General features: G+C 37.5%; 1 protein-coding gene across 1 annotated transcript in view; it reads right to left on the reverse strand.

The window, feature by feature from the left end:
* The window catches only part of LOC108010974 (uncharacterized), a 49657-nt gene that overhangs the window by 3753 nt on the left and 23046 nt on the right, over window positions 1–22858 (reverse strand). Inside the window, exon 3 of the mRNA XM_036814025.3 lies at window positions 8758–11811. Coding sequence (XP_036669920.2) covers window positions 8758–11811 — 3054 coding nt within the window. The remainder of the gene's footprint in view (window positions 1–8757; window positions 11812–22858) is intronic.

Consider the following 22858-nt stretch of genomic DNA (forward strand, 5'->3'; position numbering starts at 1 on the left):
CTGGAGAGAATCGGCTGAAATAGCTATGGGGCAATATGCCAGAGGGAGTGAAAGATTTTATTCCGCCCTATCGATATTAAGAAACAAAATAACGGGAATGGCAAACGATGCCTTAACCCATAACGGTACGGTATTAAATTTCGATGCCATAATGGCCAGACTTGACTTTGTCTTTAGCGACAAACGTCCTATTCATATTATTGAACAGGAACTAAGTGTTTTGAGTCAGGGAAAATTATCAATTATGGATTATTATGGTACAGTTAATAGAAAGTTAACTCTACTTATTAATAAAACAATTATGACCTACGGGAGAAACAAACCGATAACAGCAGAAATGAATGAAAAACATAGGAAGACTGCTCTTAGAGTTTTCATTACCGGCCTAAACGGCCAAATTTCAGACACAATTTTCTCAATGAATCCACCTGACCTACCGAATGCAATGGTCATAGTTCAGGAATTAGAAAGCAACAACATGAGGGCGCATTTCGCAAACAGTTTCTCAACCACTCAGAGAAAAAATAGTGAGCCAAACTCTGGTGAAAATGGACAAACACATTTCAACCAAAAGCAAAGACAAAAAAACAACAATTACAATAACCATCGAAGTAGTAATAATTTAAGGTTTAATCATGACAACAACCAGAACAAAAATAATTATGGTTATTATAATCAGAACAAAAATAATTCCTGGAACCAGGGTAGATTTAATAATAACCAACAAAATCAGTGGAACACCTATAGGCAGCCACAAAATAAGCCAGAACCAATGGAGGTAGACGAGTCTATCCAGGTTCAGAATAGGGCTAACAACGGCTATAATCAAAACTATAATAAATATCAAAATAATAATTATAGCCAAAACAAGTGGGATCAAACAAAAAAGTTTGATACCCAGAATACTCAGCAAGGACAAGCCCAAAATAAAAGGGTACCAACGGGAACTGTTAACCAACCGGCTAACAAGACAATGAGACTAAACAACATTGAGGAGAACCATTTTTTAGACAAAAGTCAGGAGTAGGCTTACCCTACTTATTTAGGAATGACCCGAAAATAAATAAAAAATTAAAAATATTAATTGACACTGGGGCAACCTCGTGTTATATTAGAACTGGAGTTTACAAAAATAAAAATGAGCTTCCAATATACAAAAGAGTATCCACAGTGAATGGATATTCAATAATTAAATATTATCATATAATAACTATTTTGGATACACGGTATACTTTTTATGAAATAGAAGGGCTAGACTCAGATCTACTGATCGGCTATAACCTATTGAAAAAAATAGGAGCTGTGATTGATACAGCTAAGGGAGTTATTAAATATAACGGAATAGAAGAGAAATTAAATTATGACAACGGAAACAATTTAAACCAACATTCTTTAACAGAAGAAAACACCATTCTTCCATTAAAAGAATTTATATTAAAAAAATACTTTGATGAAAAGGCTCAAATCAGATCCGAATCTGAAATGGGTAATCAAAGCGAATTTAGTTTGGGATATACAAATCCTGAACACGCCGTCGTTGAAATATCCGACAAAAATAAAAGTTTGGAATTTAAAAATTCCGAACACGCCGTCGTTGAAATATCCGACAAAAATAAAAGTTTGGAATTGAAAAATTCTGAACACGCCGTCGTTGAAATATCCGACAAAAATAAAAGTTTGGAATTGAAAAATTCTGAACACGCCGTCGTTGAACTATCCGACAATCAAAAAATAAACAACATAAAAATATCATCTGCAGATCAAAGAAAAGATCTGGAGAATGAAATATTAAATATTATAAATGAAGAGCATTCAAAAATAAATATGCAGATTCCTTTTAGGACAGATATACGCGGTGAAATAAACACCGTAAATGATAGGGCCATTTACAGCAAACAATACCCTTATGCTCTATCAGCTTCAGATTTTGTAAATTCTGAAATAAGTCGAATGCTAAAAGAAGAAATTATAAGGCCAAGTAGAAGTCCTTATAATTCCCCTGTACTAGTGGTACCAAAAAAGGGTTTCAATGAAGATGGAACTCCAAAACTAAGACTCGTAATTGACTATAAAAAACTAAATGAAAATACTATACCTGATAGGTATCCAATGCAGGACCCTTCAGTGATTTTATCAAATCTCGGAAAAGCCAAATACTTTTCAACAATTGACTTGGAATCTGGATTTCATCAGATTCTCATGAACGAACCTGACATACAAAAAACCTCATTTTCAATAAATAATGGGAAATACGAATTCCTAAGAATACCTTTCGGCTTGACAAACGCTCCTAGAATATTCCAACGAGCGATGGACGATATTTTGAGAGAACAAGTGGGTAAAACATGTCATGTTTATATGGATGACATAATCATATTTTCAAAAACAATTGAGCAACATTACAAAGACCTAATTGTCATTATTAAAATTTTGCTGAACGCAAACATGAAAATTTCGATTGAAAAATCAAAGTTCTTTAAATTAGAAACAAACTTTCTCGGTTACGTTGTTTCTCACAATGTGATCAAAACCGATCCCGAAAAAATTTCAACAATTGTAAAATATCCGATCCCTAAAAATATTCGAGAGCTTAGAAGCTTCCTAGGCCTTACAGGATATTACAGGAAATTTGTGCAAAATTACGCAAAGATAGCTAAACCATTAACAAAATATTTAGAAGGCCAAAACGGCAAAGTATCTAAAAAAGCATCACGTAAAACTTTAATACAGTTTGATGATTCAGCTGTAAGAGCTTTTAACGAGCTCAAAGAAAATTTAATTGCACAAGTAGAACTAGTACAACCGGACTATAATAAAAAATTTACCCTAACAACTGACGCGTCTGACTTAGCAATTGGTGCGGTTCTTTCTCAGGAAGGAAAACCAATCACATTTATTTCAAAAACTCTAACCAAAACTGAACAATTATACGCGACAAATAAAAAGGAACTTTTAGCCATAGTATGGGCTTTTAAAAACCTTCGTAATTACTTATATGGGGTTAACAACATCGAGATCTATACCGATCACCAACCTCTTTCATTTTCCATTTCTCAAAAAAATCCAAATATCGAAATGAAAAGATGGTATTCTTTTATTGAAAGCTATTCACCCAAAATAATTTATAAGCCAGGAGCAACAAATGTTGTTGCGGACGCTTTATCAAGGATACAAATTAATAACTTAACGGAAAGTAATGAATCGGTCTCAGATCAAAATACTCAGCATTCAGCAGAGAGTAGTTTTGAGAATGTTATACAAGAAACCCGAAAACCCTTAAACCAATTTAAGCAACAATTGCTAATAGCAACGGGGAGGTATACAATACATGAGTCGGTTAATGTATTCGGAAATACTAGACATATAATAGAGTATGATACTCCAGAAAATTTAATATCAATATTAAGAGAATATATTCCACCCAATATAACAATAGGAGTTCACTGTACTCTAGAAGATTTTTATAGAATTCAAAAACCACTTAAAGACAATTTTATAAATACATTCTTATACACTAAGACATTTGTCCAGGATGTCGAAGACGCTGAAGACAGATCCGTGATTATCACAGAAACTCATTGTAGAGCTCATAGAGGGCTTGATGAAAATTATAAGCAAATAACTAGACTCTATTATTGGCCTAATTTATACAAAAAGCTTAAGGAATTTATAAAGAATTGCACAATCTGCAATCAAAACAAATACAACAGACACCCAGTACAGATTCCTATCGGTCAAGCGCCTATTCCAGAAAGAGAAGGTGAAAATTTGCATCTTGACATATATTACGCCCAAAATCTTATATTCATTACTTGTATAGATTCCTATTCGAAATATTTGGTCGTAAAAGAAATCCCTAACAAACTAAATATAGAAAATAAAGTTTCAGAAATTTTACAACAATTTCCATTAGCCAAATCTTTGATGATAGATAACGAACCAAGTTTCTCTTCATCCCAATTCAAATCCTTTGCTCAAAGAAATGGGATATCTCTATTCTTTGCAGATCCTCGACGTAGTACGTCCAACGGACAAATAGAAAGGGCACACTCTACTTTAACAGAAATTGCTCGCTGCATTAAAGATGAGCTTAATTTAGTTGACTATTCCGAAATTATTATTAAAGCAGCACAAAAATATAATTTAACAATTCACTCAATAACCAACCAACGACCTTTTGACATACTATTTAATAAAATCAAACACGAAGATATGCCCAAATTATTGCAACAAGCTCAAGAGAAAATGTTGCATTCCCACAATAAAGATAGACAAAATAAGAATTATCACGTAGGAGAGGTAATTTACGAAAAGAAACATGGGGAAAGAAACAAGCTAAATTCTAGATACAAAAAACAAGTAGTTAAGGAAAATCTCCCTAATAAAGTTATTATAAATAACAGAAACCGTACGATTCATAAAGATAATATAAAATAATTTGTTTCAAATTACAGATAATGATTTCAATAATGTACTTATTACTGCTGGTAGCTACAACCAAATCCGAAATTATGGATTACACGAACCATGATTTCCTTCTTTACAAGGATACCAAAGATGTTCTTATTTATGAATCATACGCAGACTTATTTCATATAACTAATATAAGTCTTTATAGAGATATAATTAATCTTGAAACAGAATTTCTGAAGAGTCACGACAGCAACAATTTTCTTTGGGAAATATCCCACGATTTAAAAATTATCCAAATACTTATCTCCCAAATTATACCCAGTAGATCGAAAAGAGGCATTAATGAAATAGGCACTATTTGGAAATGGATAGCGGGAACACCAGATCATGATGATTTCATAACTGTTCAAAATAAAATCGATGATTTAATACAAAATAATAACGATCAATACGTTATTAATTCTAAAATATTTAAAGAGATAAAATCTTTATCTGAAGAATTCAAAACAGCCTTTAAAGATCAAGAAATTCCGCTTAGAAAATATCGTTTGCGTTTGCTTACTTACGATCTTATGAATTTAATGGACACAATTACACTCGCCAAAATCGATGTATTTAATACTAAAATTCTAAACAACGACGATATACAAGAAATTTATAAACACGAAAATAGACCTGTAGTTATAACAGACCTTTTAGATATATCTGAATTTAAAATCGCTTTGCATCAAGATCTTATTATAATTTACAAAAAATACCCTATTATTACCGATCGCTGTGACGTTTACAATTCAAGATCCATTTCACATGATGATGGAAAATTATTAATTGATAATCACGTCGCAAAATGTAGAAATAAGTACTATGTAATGTCTAATTTTAAGACAGAAATATTTAACAATTATTGCACACTTAACCCAGAAGGTTCTTGTTTCACCAGATTACTAAATGGAGAAAAATTTTTTTGTAACAAAATCAGAGAAAAAAATAAAAAAGTAGATGTAATCCAAGATGGAGCCATTTTTGTAAATGGAGAAAATACGGTTAATGACACTCATTTAAATGGGTCATATTTAATTACTTTTAATGGCACCTCTATAATTAATAATATTTCCTACACCAATGTAGACAATAAGATATTGGAATACATCACAGCTCGAAAATATACAGATTTTTTAATATCCGAATATATTATATCTAATGATTCGGAACTCTCATTTGATAATATTAACGTACTAAATCCATTTATTCAAATTAAACAAACTCAAATACCAGTTACGTTAATATTAATCATATTAGCATTAATATATTTAATTATTATGATTATAATCAAATTCAGAAAATTTTTAATATTTAAACCATGGCAAATTCGTATAGAAATCGAACCAGAAAGCAATATTTCCGATATTGAGATAAATAATACACCCGACAACGAAAATACCCTAGAAGAAAATATCATTGTCGAATTAACCAATCAATTACATTCAATATACCCAACAGTTCCAATGAATCGGGACGATTCAATTTAGAATGGGGGGAGTTATATGACACATTATTTAGGGGCTCTTACCCAATTTATAAACAACTTTGAGCCGAGAGCTAATTTCCAAAGAACTCTGACAGACCCGAGATAAATCCGTGGTCAGCTATTTCTGCCAAGCAGGCCTCCAAATCATTCCCACCCAGATCAATTTCACGCAGTCCGAATCAAACGGATGCTGTAAACATCCAAACCTATATTGTAAACAATCGGAGACCCAAGCGAGCCCTGAGTCCGCTAACGTAAACAAAAGATCCCCAAAGCGAGTCCCGAGTCCGCTAACGTAAACAAAAAGATCCCCAAAGCGGTCCCTAAACTCCGCTAATGTAAACACCAATTTCCGGCCAAGATTGGACTTCGAATTTAATTGGCAAATTGCATCATCCTATTTTCCGACTCTCTTGAGTCATTCTCTTTATCAATTTTTGGGGATAAAATCTCTTAAGCCGAGGTTTGATTATTGATCATTGAACTAGAGATCAGGCAGTCCGTTTTTGAGATCCGAATCGAGCAGAACAAATATTCGAGAATAAATACAAGAGCAGTGAATTAAATAAGTTCGACCTATTGTAAAATTGTAATAGTGAATAAGTGATTGTTAAAAATAAAAATAAATTTTTTTAATCAATTCACTAGTGAGAAACTTAATTTGCACGCGTACAATAATGTACGATGAGAAATAAAAGACTAATATGTTGGGAATTAATATTCATATACCTTAAAATATAGTTGTTTTTGTTAAATGATATAACAAAATTATTGAAAATATGTATCAATGCAATAAATGAATTATACCGATCATAAATCAAATAAAAACATTTTAGTTTTCCTCTTCCACTGAGTAGTAAGAAAGGATGACACCTGAAAACCATTAAGGCTGCCCATAAAATATGTTTACCGATCTATACAAACATACAATCGCAAAAGACCTTTTGCCGAGTATTTCTTTCTAAAGGGTCTACAGTCAACACATGACCCGACCGAGCGAACAAAATCTGTCAACGGTTGAGCAGGAAACAAACCTAAGGCACGCATTGAGTCAGCTTATGATGGGTTATTTTCTGACAGCAAGCACTAGCGAGATCTTTTTTTTACGAGGTCTTAACAAATCCTTTTAATTTTTTCCTGTTTCAATTTTTTTTTACACCAAGGCAAGTTTGAACTTTTATTTAACAAAATAAGTTAGACTTAGAAAAAACACGATATCGTTTAAAACAAAAACTTCTGATATTAAACTAAAACAGCCCTTGAAGAGATAAGAAAACTGACGAAAATGATTATAGAATCGATCGGTAAAGATCTTTAATCATTCGGCCTGCTTCAGCTAAATATTGCAGTATTAAAAAAGAGAAAATGAAAAAGAGTTTTAAAAATGTAGTATGTACACATACATTTTCATAGACATTTTTGGTTGATATCAGAAGTTTTTAAAAAAATACATTTTGTTGCAATTTATTAGCCTAACTGAACCAAAAACAAAGTTTTTATGACGTTGAGCAAGAACACAACAAAAACAATCAATGACTTTTACCAAAAAATGTGAGGGTTTGCTTTAAAACCGTTGCTCTTAAAACAAAAGTATGTTAAAAGTAGAAAGCATTTCCGAAGCCATAAACTATGGATTCTAGAATCAAGACAAAACAATTTAACGATGCAATTTTACTTAAGACCCTCCCTAATCCACTGCTCTGCCACGCTAGCACGTTGCAGTAAATTCCTACGCAAAATAATAAAAATCTTAAAGCCATCGAAAAAAGTGTTATTGCTTGAAAATATACTTAAGCTTTTAATGGTGAAATTAGAACTCATGTCAGTAAGCAGTAGCACTAAAAAAAAATCTATAAACAAACGGTAAAAATAAAACTCAAGAAACTTAATCAAGTGTTGTACCTTTGTTAGTATACGGTCTTCATTCGGCTGTAATCAGGTCAGAACGAGACAGAGAGATAGAAAAACTTTAACGTCACAATGGGCAAAGCGCAATAGCTAAAAATTGGGAAACTTGAGGAGGCTGCATTTTAAAAACTTTAAATCTAGGTCTAAGCGGGTATGCCGTAAGAAACAAAACAAAATGTTTAACATTAACAAGAAGGGAATGGCAAAAAAAAGCATTCGAATTTTGGCACAATTTGGGGTCGCTTCTAATTCATGGTTAAGACGCGTCTGTAAACTGTTTGCCATGATGTTGAAACCAGTCTATGGAACTCTGGCAAATGACCCAAAATAAATAAAGATCCCATTGTGTAACACTGTGTCACTGGTCTTGTTAAAGTTTTCACATCCAAAAGAATCAGAAAAAATCAAACGTCAAAGACCTGTTCTACTTGACACTTCCGAAACACCCTCACGGAATTTTTATTCCCTCTGTTATTACATTATAAAATCCAAAAAATCACACAAAAACTTTCCGCCAAGTATTCGAAAATTATTTGATTAAAAATTCTTTCCGAAATCTTTACAAGCTAATTATATTTTAATTGTTTTTGTGGACCTCGACCACCCTTTTTCTTCTGTATTCTGTAGCTCTATATATGGAAATCGAAAAGTACTACCAATGTCTTAAATTGAAAAAGTATGGCGATTGGTTTTTAAACCAGCATCAAGGTTAATTGTATAATGTATTTAAAAATTAAAATCCTAGCAATTCACTTTCAAGTGAAAACTGGAACCGTCCGATCTAGTCAATTTAAGATTACCTAAATCGACCCAATCTACATATACAATCCCTGATGATCAGGGATAAATACTGAGTCTTCTTATATCGAACAATTTCATGTTGGGTTATGTTACCATTTGAACCTTACCATTTGCTCACTTGTTAAACGGCTATGAATCTCCAGGCATATGTAGAACTCCCAGTAGTTGGTTGGACGTTCCTGCTTGAAAGCGACCTTCCTGCCAGACTCGACATTCCGTCCTGCATAAACTGAACCGTAAGCTCCCTTGCCTATCAACTTGGACACCTCGAACTTCTCGTTTTGTACCTCCAGCTGGGTGTTTGGATGTAGTCGCTTGACGTGACCCACCAGCTGACAGTGGGGGAGCTTCTCGATGTACATGGTGAAGTCTATTGATTCCAGCAATGAGCTGATAAGCTCTACGTTGAAAGGGTTCCTATTGGCGTCGGCCAATGTATCGTTTAACACAGAGAGATCTGCGATCGACTTTGGGTGGACATATTGCTCCCGCGGAGATGTTTCTAAATCAGACTGCGACCAGGAATGATGCGACTGCTTCGGCGTTAATGGTGTTGTTTTGTAGTAAATGCTTAAGTCCGATACTTCCCTTGCTCCAGCAGAAGGGTTTAATACTACAGGCGGGACGAGAAGCGTAGAATTTTTAATCATGCTAATATTGGTAGCAAACATCTCTGTGGCTGCGTTCAGCTCAAAAAAGTTGTCAGGTGGCTTTGAATAGCTCAATTCGTCGTTCGGCGTAGGTTTTCTAATAGATTCATTCATGAAGTCGGTGGAAAACATGACTTTATTCGAATTACATTTGGGATTAGTTGCCACAATCGGGGTTGGCACCGATGGAGGGCAGCTGCTTAATTCTGTGCAATCCTTCATGAACGAAGCAATCATGTGGGACTGCCCAATAGTTTCCTGGTTTTTAACTGGATCCTTATGTACTGGATGTTGCGTTTTCGGCAGGGTGCAGTCCAAAACAAAACTGGATCCAATTGATGATACTGTTTTTGGATCAGTTACCTCTGGTTGCGTCTCGTCGAGAAAGATTTCAAACTTATCTAGAACGGCCTCCGTTTCTGACTTGGCCTTAGGCCGTGCCTCGGGCACAAAGGAAAGGTTGGTCATAATGGAATCCTCCAGCTTTCCGTTTCTTGGCGTAGCTGCGGTATTGCTGGCCACAGCAAAGGAGGTTATTGCATTCTGTGTGCCTTTTAGCACCTTATAAAAATGGGGAGCGGCTTGGTCAGAATTTCGTTTTGGAGAGCCAATAGTATTAGTCTTCAGCGGTGTCTTTCCAAATAATACACACAAGTCGTTTTCATCATCCAGAGTAGGTATTTGTGGTGGGGATAAACATTTTCCAACAACCACCGAGTGCTGAAGTATAGACATCTCAGGAATAGCAGATGGAATTTGTGGCAGCGTTTCGGTTTTATCTTCCTGGAAACAGACCGGAGCGTGTGGCGCTCGTGGCAACGTTTCAGTTTTGTCTTCCTGGAAGCACGCCAAAGGTCTGGGGATAGTCTCTGTCTTATCCTCCTGGACGCGCAGGGACTTTAGCATCGCCACGCTAGGAACATTGGGTTCCCATAACTCGCGACGGGTAAAATTGTCGCCACCCTGTTTTTCCGGTTCCACGACGACCGCTGAAGGCCCTAGACCAACTCCTCGATGCACGCGCATTTGTCCAGGAGTGCCCTCTTCATTCTTGCTGAGAACTTTCGAATAAGTGTTTGATCCGGGCGAAAATGATGAGGTAATGGTCGACTTGGTGGCAGCGCCGCTAGTCGCCAAGCTTTGAGTGGCATGCTCAGAGGTCTCTAGTATGGTGGATAGCTGCTTCCGTAACTCTACTGGAGATTCGACGGCAGGAGCAGAAACTGTGTCCTCTGGTGGTGCTAGTTCTCTGAGAATGGTTCCAAAATGACGAGATGGTGCTTGCTTCTGTGTGCCCATTGGCGTACTAACAGCCTGTGACTCAATGAACATGTTGAAAATTTGCGTGGAGCAAGTCTCATTCACGTCAAAAAGCGGCTCGACATTTAGTGACTTATTATTTGTTGTTGGCTGCGGCTCTTCTGAGTCTTGATAGATCTCTATCTTACGTACAGGAGGAGCTGGTACCGCAAAATGGTTATCGAAATATTCGATAGAATCCTTAAACATTTTTATTTCTGGTTCTGCTTTCTGCTCAGATGGACCAGGCGACTTGGATATAACAGGTGGCGGCGACAAAGACGATTCTCTTACGACCACTGTAGCTTCTTCCTCATTCTCCTCCTGAACAAAGGAAACCCTGTGCGGCATCATGGATTTTCTGGAAGAAGAGGGGAAAAAACTTTTTCGCCGTGGCATCTTGTTACCAGGCAAACACACGGTTTCTTCCATGTCGAAGGCACCATGAACTGTCACATTACGAGTTTGTAGCCACTTGGATGTCAACAGCTCCTCTGTTTGGTATTCCTGCTGCTCCTCGTCGTTGTAGAGATTGTTAAAGACAACCTGAAGGCCAGGCACCGGCGGGGGCTTCCAAAAGTTGTCTAACTCGTCGCGCGGCTGCGGCTTCGAAGACCTAGCGAAATTCGGGTAACAGCGAATTCCTTTAAGGACCCGGCCAGCGCCCCACCACTCATCGTTTAGCTGGACATACGGATGCTGTAGATTCTCGCGTTTCAAATGGGCGTAGGCACGGTACTCCTCGGGGGAGAATTCGAGATTGGGACGCGGATAAAGGAGGCACTTATTGTAGCAAGGCAGACCATTTGCATTCGGCTCGTCTTCTATGGTAACTGGGGTCACCCAGGGCTCCTGAGGTTTGTTTTTGGACACAAAGTTTGTCGGGACCTTGAAAGGCTGCTCCAGGCGGGCCTCGTAATTTGTGATGGGTGGCATTAGTTGTTCATCTAAGTGTATGTCGAAGCCCATGCCCGAAGAGGTGTTTCTCCAAAAGATCTTGCCATTTTTGTGGCGTTTTGCATTTGCCTTGTTCCAGGCTACAGGTTCCTTTATATTCTCCTGTCCGCGAGTTGCGTCGATGATCGAACGCAAGCTAGACTTTACTTCCACCTCGGATATAGGCCGCGGTATTTTCGTCCCAGTGTTTTCGTCGTTAAACACCTCCACGTTGCGAACGGCATTAGTCCTCCCGCTTGTGCTTTGAGCATCAGTCTAAAGGATGGATGACAAGGTTTAATTAGTCTGACTGATTTACTTTCACTTTTTTTTTGCATAAAATATAATGCAGCTAGGCATAGTTTATAGCAGCCAGAGACTACGATTCCAATCGTAAGCACTGGCGGTCATTTCATGTTACCCCAAAGGAATTACAATTATACAAAGCCATTATGAACTTGATCAACAAACTTGACTAAGTTTCCCGTGGCTGCCCGAGCTAACTTAACATTTAAATCAGCGGTCGGCAGCGACCTGTTAAGTGAGCATAGGGAAGTGTTCTGCCCATCCTCTGCTCGCTCACGTATAACGTAGATGTTCGTGTGTCTTCGGCATGGGTCTTTGGGTCACTTTTTTCTCAGCTTCGGCGCGCTTTTTATACCCTTGCAGAGGGTATATTAATTTCAGTCAGAAGTTTGCAACGCAATGAAGGAGTCGTTTCCGACCCCATAAAGTATATATATTCTTGATCAGCATGACTAGACGAGTCGATCTAGCCATGTCCGTCTGTCCGTCCGTTTCTACGCAAACTAGTCTCTCAGTTTCCAACTTTTCCAAAAGTCTTATATCTTTTGCAGGTAGTATATATGTCGGAACCAGCCGGATCGGACAACTATATCTTATAGCTCCTATAGGAATAATCGGAAAAAAAAATTTTAAAAATTATATCTTTGGTGTTTTTTAACATATAACTTCCTAGGCCTGAAAATAACATTCTTTAATTAGTTCCGAAATTCGAATTTAATTTTATCATAATCGGACAACTATATCATATAGCTGCCATAGGAACGATCGGAAAATTGGTAAGAAAATAATATGATACAAATTATAGCTTCGGTGTTTTTTAACATATAACATTCTACGCTTTGAAATAACATTTTTTAATTAGTTTTGAATTTCGAATTAAATTTTATCAAAATCGGACGACTATATCATATAGCTGCCATAGGAACGATCGGAAAATTGGTGGGAAAATAATATGAAACAAATTATAGCTTCGGTGTTTTCTGACATATATACTATTGGGAATACCTTTTTTTGTATTTTTAAATTTAATAAATATAACTACAATCTTCGGCTTGCCGAAGTTAACTTCCTTTCTTGTTTGTTGGTGCGGCAGAGGATCTCAGTGCAAAGCAGAGAAACGTCATGTTTCAGCACGCCGCGCGCAAGCTTCGTGTTTGTTACACTCACAATATTGCAAGGCAAACTTGTGATGGTATGTGTGTGCCGACCGCTGATTTAAATTCAGGTTTTGTTGTTATACATTTCAACGGTCTTCCCAAACTTGTTCGTTAAAATATATGTCATTTTATGCCTGATATAAGTATTTCGCCGAGGCGCCTCAAATATGCATGTGTCGTGCGGCGGAAAAGATACAGGTCGCTAATTCCATCTGATACAAAAAAACCCAAAAAAAAATGTATATTTTCAATAGTATAGCTTCTAATTAAACCAAAACAATTAAACAAAAAGTGAAAAATTCAAGAATTTTTAGCAAATTAAAAACAATAATTTTCTTTGGAAAAAAAATTTACTTTAGATTGTTTAAAGTGAGCTAATCATAACTTTCTTTAGGTTTTTAAATTCAACTAGAACAGAATTTAATCCCGAATAAATTTTGTCTCGTTTCGATAGGAACTTTAATTATTTATTTTATTTTTTCCATATCTTTCCCGCCAATTAGGAAAAATTTAAAAAATGAAAAACCGAAAAATCGAACGTCAAAGTCCGGCCGGTCGTACACCGCTTGCTCACTACTACTTCTCCTGTAACTTTAAAAAGTTGAAGTTTGCTTTTGATATTTTCAGGACACATTCTTGGATAGCTTGGGTAGACATTTATGCAAAGAAAACTATATTTTTTTAAGCCTCTAGAGCATGTTTCCCCCTTAAGGGGATACGCGCAGAAGCCAAACCGTAAGAGCTAGAGCAGCCACGTTTTTACTCAACATTTCATAGGGGTGCCCACTAAAATTCGATGTGTCCATCGCTACAAGAAGCTCCAAAAAAAAATTTAAGGATAAAATTCAGTAATATTAAATGCCCATAACTTCTAAGGTGCTTATATAAAAGACCGTAATCATTGTAAGTTTTATTTTAAAATCATAATCATTATTTTTGACCAAAAAAATAAAACTCAGAAATAATGATTATTTTTGAATTTTACGAAAAAAAACAAAAATAATCATTATTCCTCAGCAAAAAACAAAAAAATACAAATACAAAATACAAAAATAATGATTATTTTTGATTTTTATTTTTTTGATCAAAATAAAAGTCATTTGGAAACCACGGCTTTCCTGTGCCGATTTTTTGAAATTTTTTAATAAACCTACAAAAAGAACTCAAAAGAGAGTTCTTGAAAACCAAACCATCTTTGCAGATATTTTTGCTTTAGGCAGTAAAAGAAGTGCTTTTGACCTAAACACGCTAGTACATATGATTTTTTTTTCATTAAAAAATTTACACAGTTTGTCCGACTGATTGATCACGGCTATTTACATGCTGTTAAAATATTTAAAAAATTTTTGAAGATTTTTTCGGTAATTGCGGCGCATTTTAACGCAGGAGGTCTATGAGAGCGGGAGCAGCGTGTGTCTTTCGCCGAAGAGATGACACTAGGGGTAAGGCTGCAAGGGATAGAAAGGGGTAGTTAAAAATGAAAACATTTTTGTTTTGTCTTTTAGTTTTTTTAAGATAAAGAACAAAAATAGGGCCCAATTAAAGTTAGCAATATAGCAGAACAAGGACAATAATAGGGCCCAATTAAAGTTAGCAATGGAGAAGAGCAAGGACAATTATTAAGAACCCTGGGAGCGAAGGAGTAATCTTTTAAAGTTATTTCTTTAGTATAAGACTAGAATTTTTAAACAATTACGGGAATTTGTATTGCTAAAGCAAACAAAACCAAAACAATAAATTTCGCAATGTAAACAAAGAAACATACATACACACATATGATTGGATTTGTTTTTTAAAGCCGTGGAGAGTGTTGTGTTCCGATTAAAAGGAGACGACAGATCGGGTTGAGATTTAATGTCCAACGACTTTATTCGGCTCTGTATAGCTGTGGTATTTTTGGTATGTTACAGTGTACATAATAACAGAGAATATCGATAAAGTAAACAGCAAATGGCCAAGATTTCGTGATTATGATACATATCACATCTCTCCCATAAATTTACATTTTGTTAACAGTTTTACGCTTTCTGAAATCTGGGGGTTGGAAACGGTTGACACCTTGGCGCAAACGAATACTGCTGCGGATGGGGATACCAGATCGACGTGGCTGTGACAGTTGAGGTTCATCTAGCTGGATTGGTGCTGGTACTTCATTGGAAGCTAAGGTGGATTGGAGAGGCTGTGATGGGCTAGATGGCTTCTGTTTTTAATGTCTTGGGCTTGGCGGAGTTGTTGGTGGATTGGAAGTGTCGGGCATCCACCAAAACGGGGTGTTGTCATCTTTGGAGCTGCTGCTGAAGTCATCGTGATCAGATCGCGGCTTAATCTTATTTATGTGGCGCTAAATAAAACCTGTGGATGTTCGAAGAATAAATACCATACGGCCTATGGACCGATCGATGGCAGCTTTTATCCACTTTTCTCCCCTGGCGTAATTTTTGGCTAATACTTTTTGGTTCGGCGAACACTTCTTTGGTTCGATATGCTGGCTTTCAGTTTGTTTTTCAAAAAGTTGACTTAAGATCGTACGCACAGGGCGACCATGTAGAAGTTCTGCAGGACTTTTTCCTTCCGAGTTCGGGGTGAAACGATACGAACTAAGGTATTTCGTAACGGCTGTTTTTACTGAATACCCGTCTTTTATGTTTTTGCCGACAGAAGTTTTTAAAGTTTGGTCGAAGGCTCAGCAAGTCCATTTGATGCTGGGTGAAAAGGAGCTGTAGTTAGGTGGTTAATTCCATGTTGAAGGCAAAATACCTTAAAGGTTTCTGCAGTAAGTTGCGGTCCATTATCACTGACAATTGTTTTGGGGTAACCCTCGATTGCCAATATAACTGTGAGCGCTGATATTGTATTTGCAGTTCTAGTTGACGACATTTGGGTTATAAATGGGAGCTGAGAAAAAGCATCGACGCATATTAGCCACATTGAGTCAAATATAGGACCCGCAAAGTCTATGTGTATCCTTTCCCAGGCACTTGGAGCTTTTGACCAGCTTTAAAACTCTTTTACCGGGGCTGGGTTGCCTACCTTGCAAACGGTGCAACTCTTAGTTAGTTGTGCTATGTCGTCGTCAATACCTGAACACCAAACATGCTGACGTGCTAGTTCTTTCATGCAAACTATTCCCCAGTGACCGTCGTGAAGACGTATAAGAATTTTACTTCGAAGCTTGCGAGGAATAATAATTGGGTTGACATCAGAATGGAGACATAGCAGCTTGTTGTTGATCGTTAAGGCAAATCTGCGGCTGAAGTAAGGTTGTATTTCGGGATCATCCTGTTGTTCTGGCCAACCAGTTGATACGAAGTTGTATACTCTCTGCAAAATTGTATCGCTTTTTAGACTTTCGTTGATGATATCGGCATTTATTGGACAGGATATATCGATGATGTTATAGCATTCCTCTTCCTTATCTGAGCTTATGGGAAGATGTAAGAGTGCGCCTGCGTTTCCGTGAGCTGTGGTTGAGCGATATTTAATATCAAAATTGTAAGCCATCAATATTATAGCCCGACGCTGGAGTCTGTTTGAAGTCATTGTTGACAAATGCTTGCTGGGATTAAAGATTGTGACCAACGGCTTGTGATCAGTTATGAGAATAAATTTCCTGCCATATAAATACTGATGAAACTTCTTTACCCCAAATATTACTGAAAGGGCTTCCTTCTCAATTTGGCTGTATCGGACTTGGTGAACGTCAAGGGTTTTCGATGCGTAGGCTATTGGCTTTTCCTTGCCATCTGGATCTATGTGTGACAATACAACACCAATGCCGAAAGAGGATGCATCTCTGGCTAAAACAAGCGGAAGATTCTCGTTGAAATGTGCTAGCTCAGTAGCGTCGAGGATATGCTTCTTCAAAGCTGAGAAAGCTTGCTGTTGCTCTGGTCCAAACTTGAAGGGTACGTTCTTCCTACGCAATTGATTTAGGAGTGAAGCTAATTGGGAGTAATTTGGAATGGAATTGCAGTAATAGTTCACTTTTCCCATGAACCCATCTAGCTGTTGTAGATTGGAGGGCGGCTTTAATTCCTTAACGGCTTCTAGTCCTGATGAATCCGGAAGGATGCCCTTAACACTGACCCTTCTCCCAAGGTACTCAATTTCATCCCTTAGAACGAAACATTTCTCTTTCTTACATTTTATGCTATTCGCCTGTAAAATGCATACAATTTGTTCAAGTCTGGCTAGGTGTTGGTCCACTGTAGGAGCCGAAATAATTATGTCGTCGAGATAATTTCCACAACCTTCTATTTCACTTAGAAGTTGCTCAAGGTGACGCTGGAATATAGCTGGTGTGCTAGCTATTCCATACGGCAAACGTTGGTACTGAAAGCGACCCAACGGCGTGTTGACAATTATAATTTCTTTCGCTGCATTGTCTCACTCCATTTGTAAGTATGCGTCTTTGAGGTCAATTTTGGAGAAATGCGTGCCGTGACGAATTTTTTGTAACAAAGACTCACGTGTCGGCAATGGATATTGCTCGATGTCCAATTGGGAATTGACGCCTTGCTTTAAATCGCCGCAGATTCGTAGTGATCCACCTGGCTTCGGTGCTAGTACTATTGGCGATGCCCAGTTGCCAAATTTTATGGGTTTCCAAATACCTGCTTCTATGAGACGCTGCGCTTCCTCCTTGAACTTATCCAATTGGGCAAACGGAACTTGCCTGCCTTTGTAGAACTTTGGTACGGAATTCGGTTTAAGGTAAATGCTTGCCTTAAAGTTTTTTATCGTACCAATAGCCGGCTAAAATACCTCCTTATACCTCTGGCAAAGATCTGTCATTTGAGTCCCCTGCTTTTCAGTGACGTTTGCGATTTGCTGATTTTCAAAATTGAATGTTTTAAACAAATTCAAGCCGTACAAGATTATTGGAGTTCTCCACACTAGCCACAATTATCACCACATGTGCCAATTTGTTGCCACACTTTGCTTCAGTGTGTAGCTCACCCAGTACAGAAATTGGTTGTTGGCTAAATGCGTACAAGATTCGATCGCACTTCTGCAGTCTCGGGCTTCCTTCCATTTGGAAGGATACGATTGTATTGAAGAGCTCCACTTCAACCACAGTTTTGTTTCCTTCAAACTTGACCAAGCTGGAAACGTTGTAAATTGTTTGAATTGACTCTGCGTTCTTGTTTCGGATTTTTTGTTGATCGGTGTCTTTTTTGTCTTTGCACTGCTTGGATAAGCAAACGACAGCTATGTACCCCTTTCTGGCACAATTGTGGCAAATTGCCTCCCGAAACTTGAAATTTTCGCGAGAATGAGAGTGACCGCAGCCAGAGCACGATTTTAAAGCAGTCTTGCCGCCTTTACCATCAGAAAAATTGCGTTTTTGATGATTTGATTTTTGTGTGTATACTGCGTTTGTATGAAGAGCTCTCTTCTCACTCTCTTTGATTACTGCCATTGTCATTGTTGTTGCCTCGTAAGTTCCGGCAATTGAGAGAACGTCTTCGAGCGACGGCTGCAACTTCTGCAAAGCGGCTGTGCGAATTGCGCGGATCATTTCACTAACGTAATTAAATGAACACCCATCGGATTGGCAAAAAAATTGACACCCTCTAGCAATGCCACGTAGATCGGCGACCCATTCCTTATGTCCCGCATCTGACGTTTGAAGAATTCGTACCGTGCAGCAACAGTATGACGCTTCTGCTTGAAATGTTCTGTTTGTTTTTCCGTTATTTGTTCATATGTCTGCTACAAGCTCAAATATGTGAGTGCCTGCCCACGATCTGCTGCTTGCACCGAGTAAACGGAGAAGTGCTGTGTTATTGTTCGAGGTACGTTTCCCAATTTTGATTTTCTTTATTATACCCGTTACTCGTAGAGTAAAAGGGTATACTAGATTCGTCGGAAAGTATGTAACAGGCAGAAGGAAGCGTTTCCGACCCCATAAAGTACATATATTCTTGATCAGGATCACTAGCTGAGTCGATCTAGCCATGTCCGTGTGTCCGTCTGTCCGGATGAACGCTGAGATCTCGGAAACTATAAGAGGTAGGCTATTGAGATTTGGCGTGCAGGTTCCTGAGCTTCTTACGCAGCGCAAGTTTGATTCAGCAATGTGCCACGCTTACTCTAAAACCCACAAACCGCCCATAATCGTGGCCGGGTCGTTCTAATTGATTAGTCTATAAGCTGTGGTTTTTTGTTTCAGGGTAATTATACCAGTTACTCGTAGAGTAAAAGGGTATACTAGATTCGTCGGAAAGTATGTAACAAGCAGAAGGAAGCGTTTCCGACCCTATAAAGTATATATATTCTTGATCAGGATCACTAGCCGAGTCGATCTAGCCATGTCCGTCTGTCCGTATGAACGCTGAGATCTCGGAAACTATGAAAGTTACAATACTGGGATTAGGCACGCAGATTCCTGAGATTCCTGCGCAGCGCAAGTTTGTTTCAGTAGAGTGCCACGCCCACTCTAACGCCCACAAGCCGCCCAAAACTGTGGCTCCTACAGTTTTGATACTAAAATAAAAATTTTAACTGAAATGTAATGTTCTCATCAATACCTATCGAATGACCTAAAAAAATGTTTGCCACGCCCACAAACCTCCCAAGAAGAAAAGCTATGACGTCAGAGCCAGACGATACGAAATGTTGTGTATGTGTGTGTGTGTAAATAGTTGCCGGCCGAACTTAGCGGCAAAGCAAAAAGCTCTGCCGGCGCTCAGAGAGAGAAAAGTGCGCGCCTTACTTATTCTTTTGAATAATGAACAATTTGTCCAATTGGCGGGAAAAAACCTTTAAAGATCTGTAAATCTTTATTTATCTCTTTTAATGAATATGTATTAGTTTAATAAATACCTATAGATTGTCCCAAAAAAACTATTCCGTTTTCAGTCCAATGCCCTCAAACCAAAGTAGTTAAGACAATCCTTGACACTAGAGCCAGAAAATGACATACATACATACATATGTATTTATGCATGTGTGTGGGTGTAAAAAATTGCAAACTAATATCCGCGGTGAATATAACTCTTTCAAACAAAGCTATTCAACCAAATACTTTATTGAACAACTAGTGCAAGCACTTATATTTAAATATACAGAATGTGCCTTAAAATTGTCTGTGTTTAGCAAGCATACATAAATATAAATGTTATTTTGTGTATATTTTATGTGTTGCTTTCTCATTCTAGGCGATGGCTGAAACAAAAGCAGAGCTGAAAAATGAGAGCAAGGGAGAGAGATCAAAGTGCGCGGCTAACTTATTCAATTAAATAATGATCAAAAAAATAAACAATTTGTCCTTTTTTCCCGCTGTCCTCTAACCACTTTACTTATTGCTGTAATTTTGTTAATTGCTTATGTTCAACAAACATATATTAATACAAATGTTTTTATTCTATTTTATGTTTTGCTCTCTCTTTCTTGGCGCAGGCTGTAACAAATGCTGGTCAAAAAAAACAGTGACAGTTACAGCGCTACCAACGCTAAGAGAGAGCATGACAAAAAAAAATAGAACGTAAAGCGCTGCCAATGATAAGAGCGTACAGTGCGCGGCTAACTTATTCTATTGAATAATTAACAATTTACTCCTGTTCTCTACCCTAATACCAATTCATTGGTCTATTAATTTCAATTACCTAATTCTGATTATTGTTAGATTTAAATTGCTGAAAAGCAACAGCATGGGCGCGGGAGGGAGGGCTTTTGCTCTTTGCATTTTTTCCCTTCTTAGTGCATTTTTATGCGCCAAAAGAGAAGTATATTGGCGGGCTAAAACTTTACAGCGCTGTAAATATTTCTGTTGTCTTTTAAAAGATATGTATGTTTATTTATGTTGTTTGTATGTTTAATCAATGCCTTTGATTGTCAAAAAATATAGCCAGTTCACTCCAACGCCCACAAACCGCCCAAGGAGTTGAGAAAAGCAATGACGTCAGACGTCAGTCAGACAATGTACATATTTGTAAGTAAATAGTTGCAAACTGAATTAAGCAGCGACCAGAACTTTTTCAAACCAATCTATTTGACCAAACATTTTATTGAACAACTAACGCAAACATTTAAATTGAAGAATACATTATAGGCTTTAAAATTGTTAATGGTAAGAAAACATACATACAGCTGTGTTCATTGAAATAGCAGTGCTTACGACCTACACGTTCACATTTGAAAAATACTATTATAAACACAACTTTGAGACCAAATTTAGTTATAAAAGCTTAATATATTTATTTTTAAATAATTTAACAACTTGTTCATCTTAGGTACTTCAATATTAAAGAAAATATGGATAATAACAAACAAAAAGGACTGCTTTATGGTGTTCATTGAAATAGCAGTGCTAAAAAAAAAATTTGATAAAATTCAATGTAGCTTATAAATAACTTAATTCTACTAAATAACGATTTGATTACGATCTAATATTTTGTTGAATAGCCTTTATTGGCTATTACAGCCTCACACCTACGTGACATGGAGTCCACTAAGTCCTCGCAACGTTTGCGGGGAATCTGGCCCCATCCCTCCTGCACAACTTGCCAAAGCTGCGGCTTAGAAGTCGGGGATTTCTTCGACACATATCGCTTAATGTCCCCCCACAGGTTTTCGATCGGATTTAGATCAGGGGACTGTGCTGGCCACGGCATTACGTCTATTTGGTTTTGGCTAAACCACTCCTTGGCCAATTTGCTGGTATGTTTTGGATCATTGTCGTGCTGAAATGTCCAAATTAGGGGCATTTCATCCTCAGCATAAGGCATCATAACGTTTCTCAATATATTTACATACACCTGTTGGTCCATGATACCATCGACCATATGTATAGGGCCCACACCGCTGTATGAGAAACATGCCCATACCATGATTTTTAGGCCACCATGCTTAACGGTTTTAAGCGTATAGTTTGGGTGGTACTCGGTGTTTGGTGGTCGACGAACATACTGTCTTGAGCCTGTTCCACCAAATAACACCAGTTTGGACTCATCTGTCCAAAGGATATTACGCCATTTGGATAGTGGCCAATTCAAGTGGCGTTTGGCAAACTCCATCCTGGCTTTGAGATGTCTTCTACCAAGTAATGGCACCTTTCGCGGGCTTCGCGCATTTAAATTTTTGTCCAACAGTCTTCGGCGAATAGTCACATCACTGATTCCCAAACTCAGGTTCGCTTTTATATCCCTAGAGGATGCAAAAGGATTAGTTTTGCAGAAGCGCACTATGCGTCGGTCCTCTAAAATTGTGGTTTTGGGTGTCGCGCCTCGTTTTTCGGGCTTCCATTCATGATTTATAGCATTGGAAATCATCTTGGCAGAACATTTTAAGAGTCTCTGAATTTCTTGATATGTTTTGCCCATCTTTCTAAGCTCAATGATTTTTTCTCTTTCTCCCTTGGAACAATGAGGTCCTCTTCCCACTAAAATAATCATTTTTCCATAATTATTGTGTATTGTCGTATAATTTGTAATAAAGATCTTAATTAAACTCACTTTTCACCAAATTACAAAAGTTTTCGGCACTTTTCGTGGGAGAATATCAAATACTGCTATTTCAGAGAACAGCCAAAACGTTGTGCTCGTGTGCAAAAATATGAAAATAACCCAAAAACTAACCAGATCTAACGGGACTTTTACTTGTTTCTTATCTCTACGATCCATTTTACAAAAAAAATGTACTAGCGATCAACTAACAAAAAGGACTATGCTAATAAACCGATATATAGTGTTGCTTCTGTCGCACTGCTATTTTAATGAACACAGCTGTAAATATAAATGTTTTCAATCTATTTTATGTTCTCTACCCACACCAATTTATTGGTCTACCTAATTCCGATTAGGTTAATATAAGATTTAAGTGCCTGAAAAACAATAGTACGGGCGCGGGAGGGAGTG

Source organism: Drosophila suzukii, chromosome 2R (assembly GCF_043229965.1).
Source record: "Drosophila suzukii chromosome 2R, CBGP_Dsuzu_IsoJpt1.0, whole genome shotgun sequence".
NCBI lineage: Eukaryota > Metazoa > Arthropoda > Insecta > Diptera > Drosophilidae > Drosophila > Drosophila suzukii.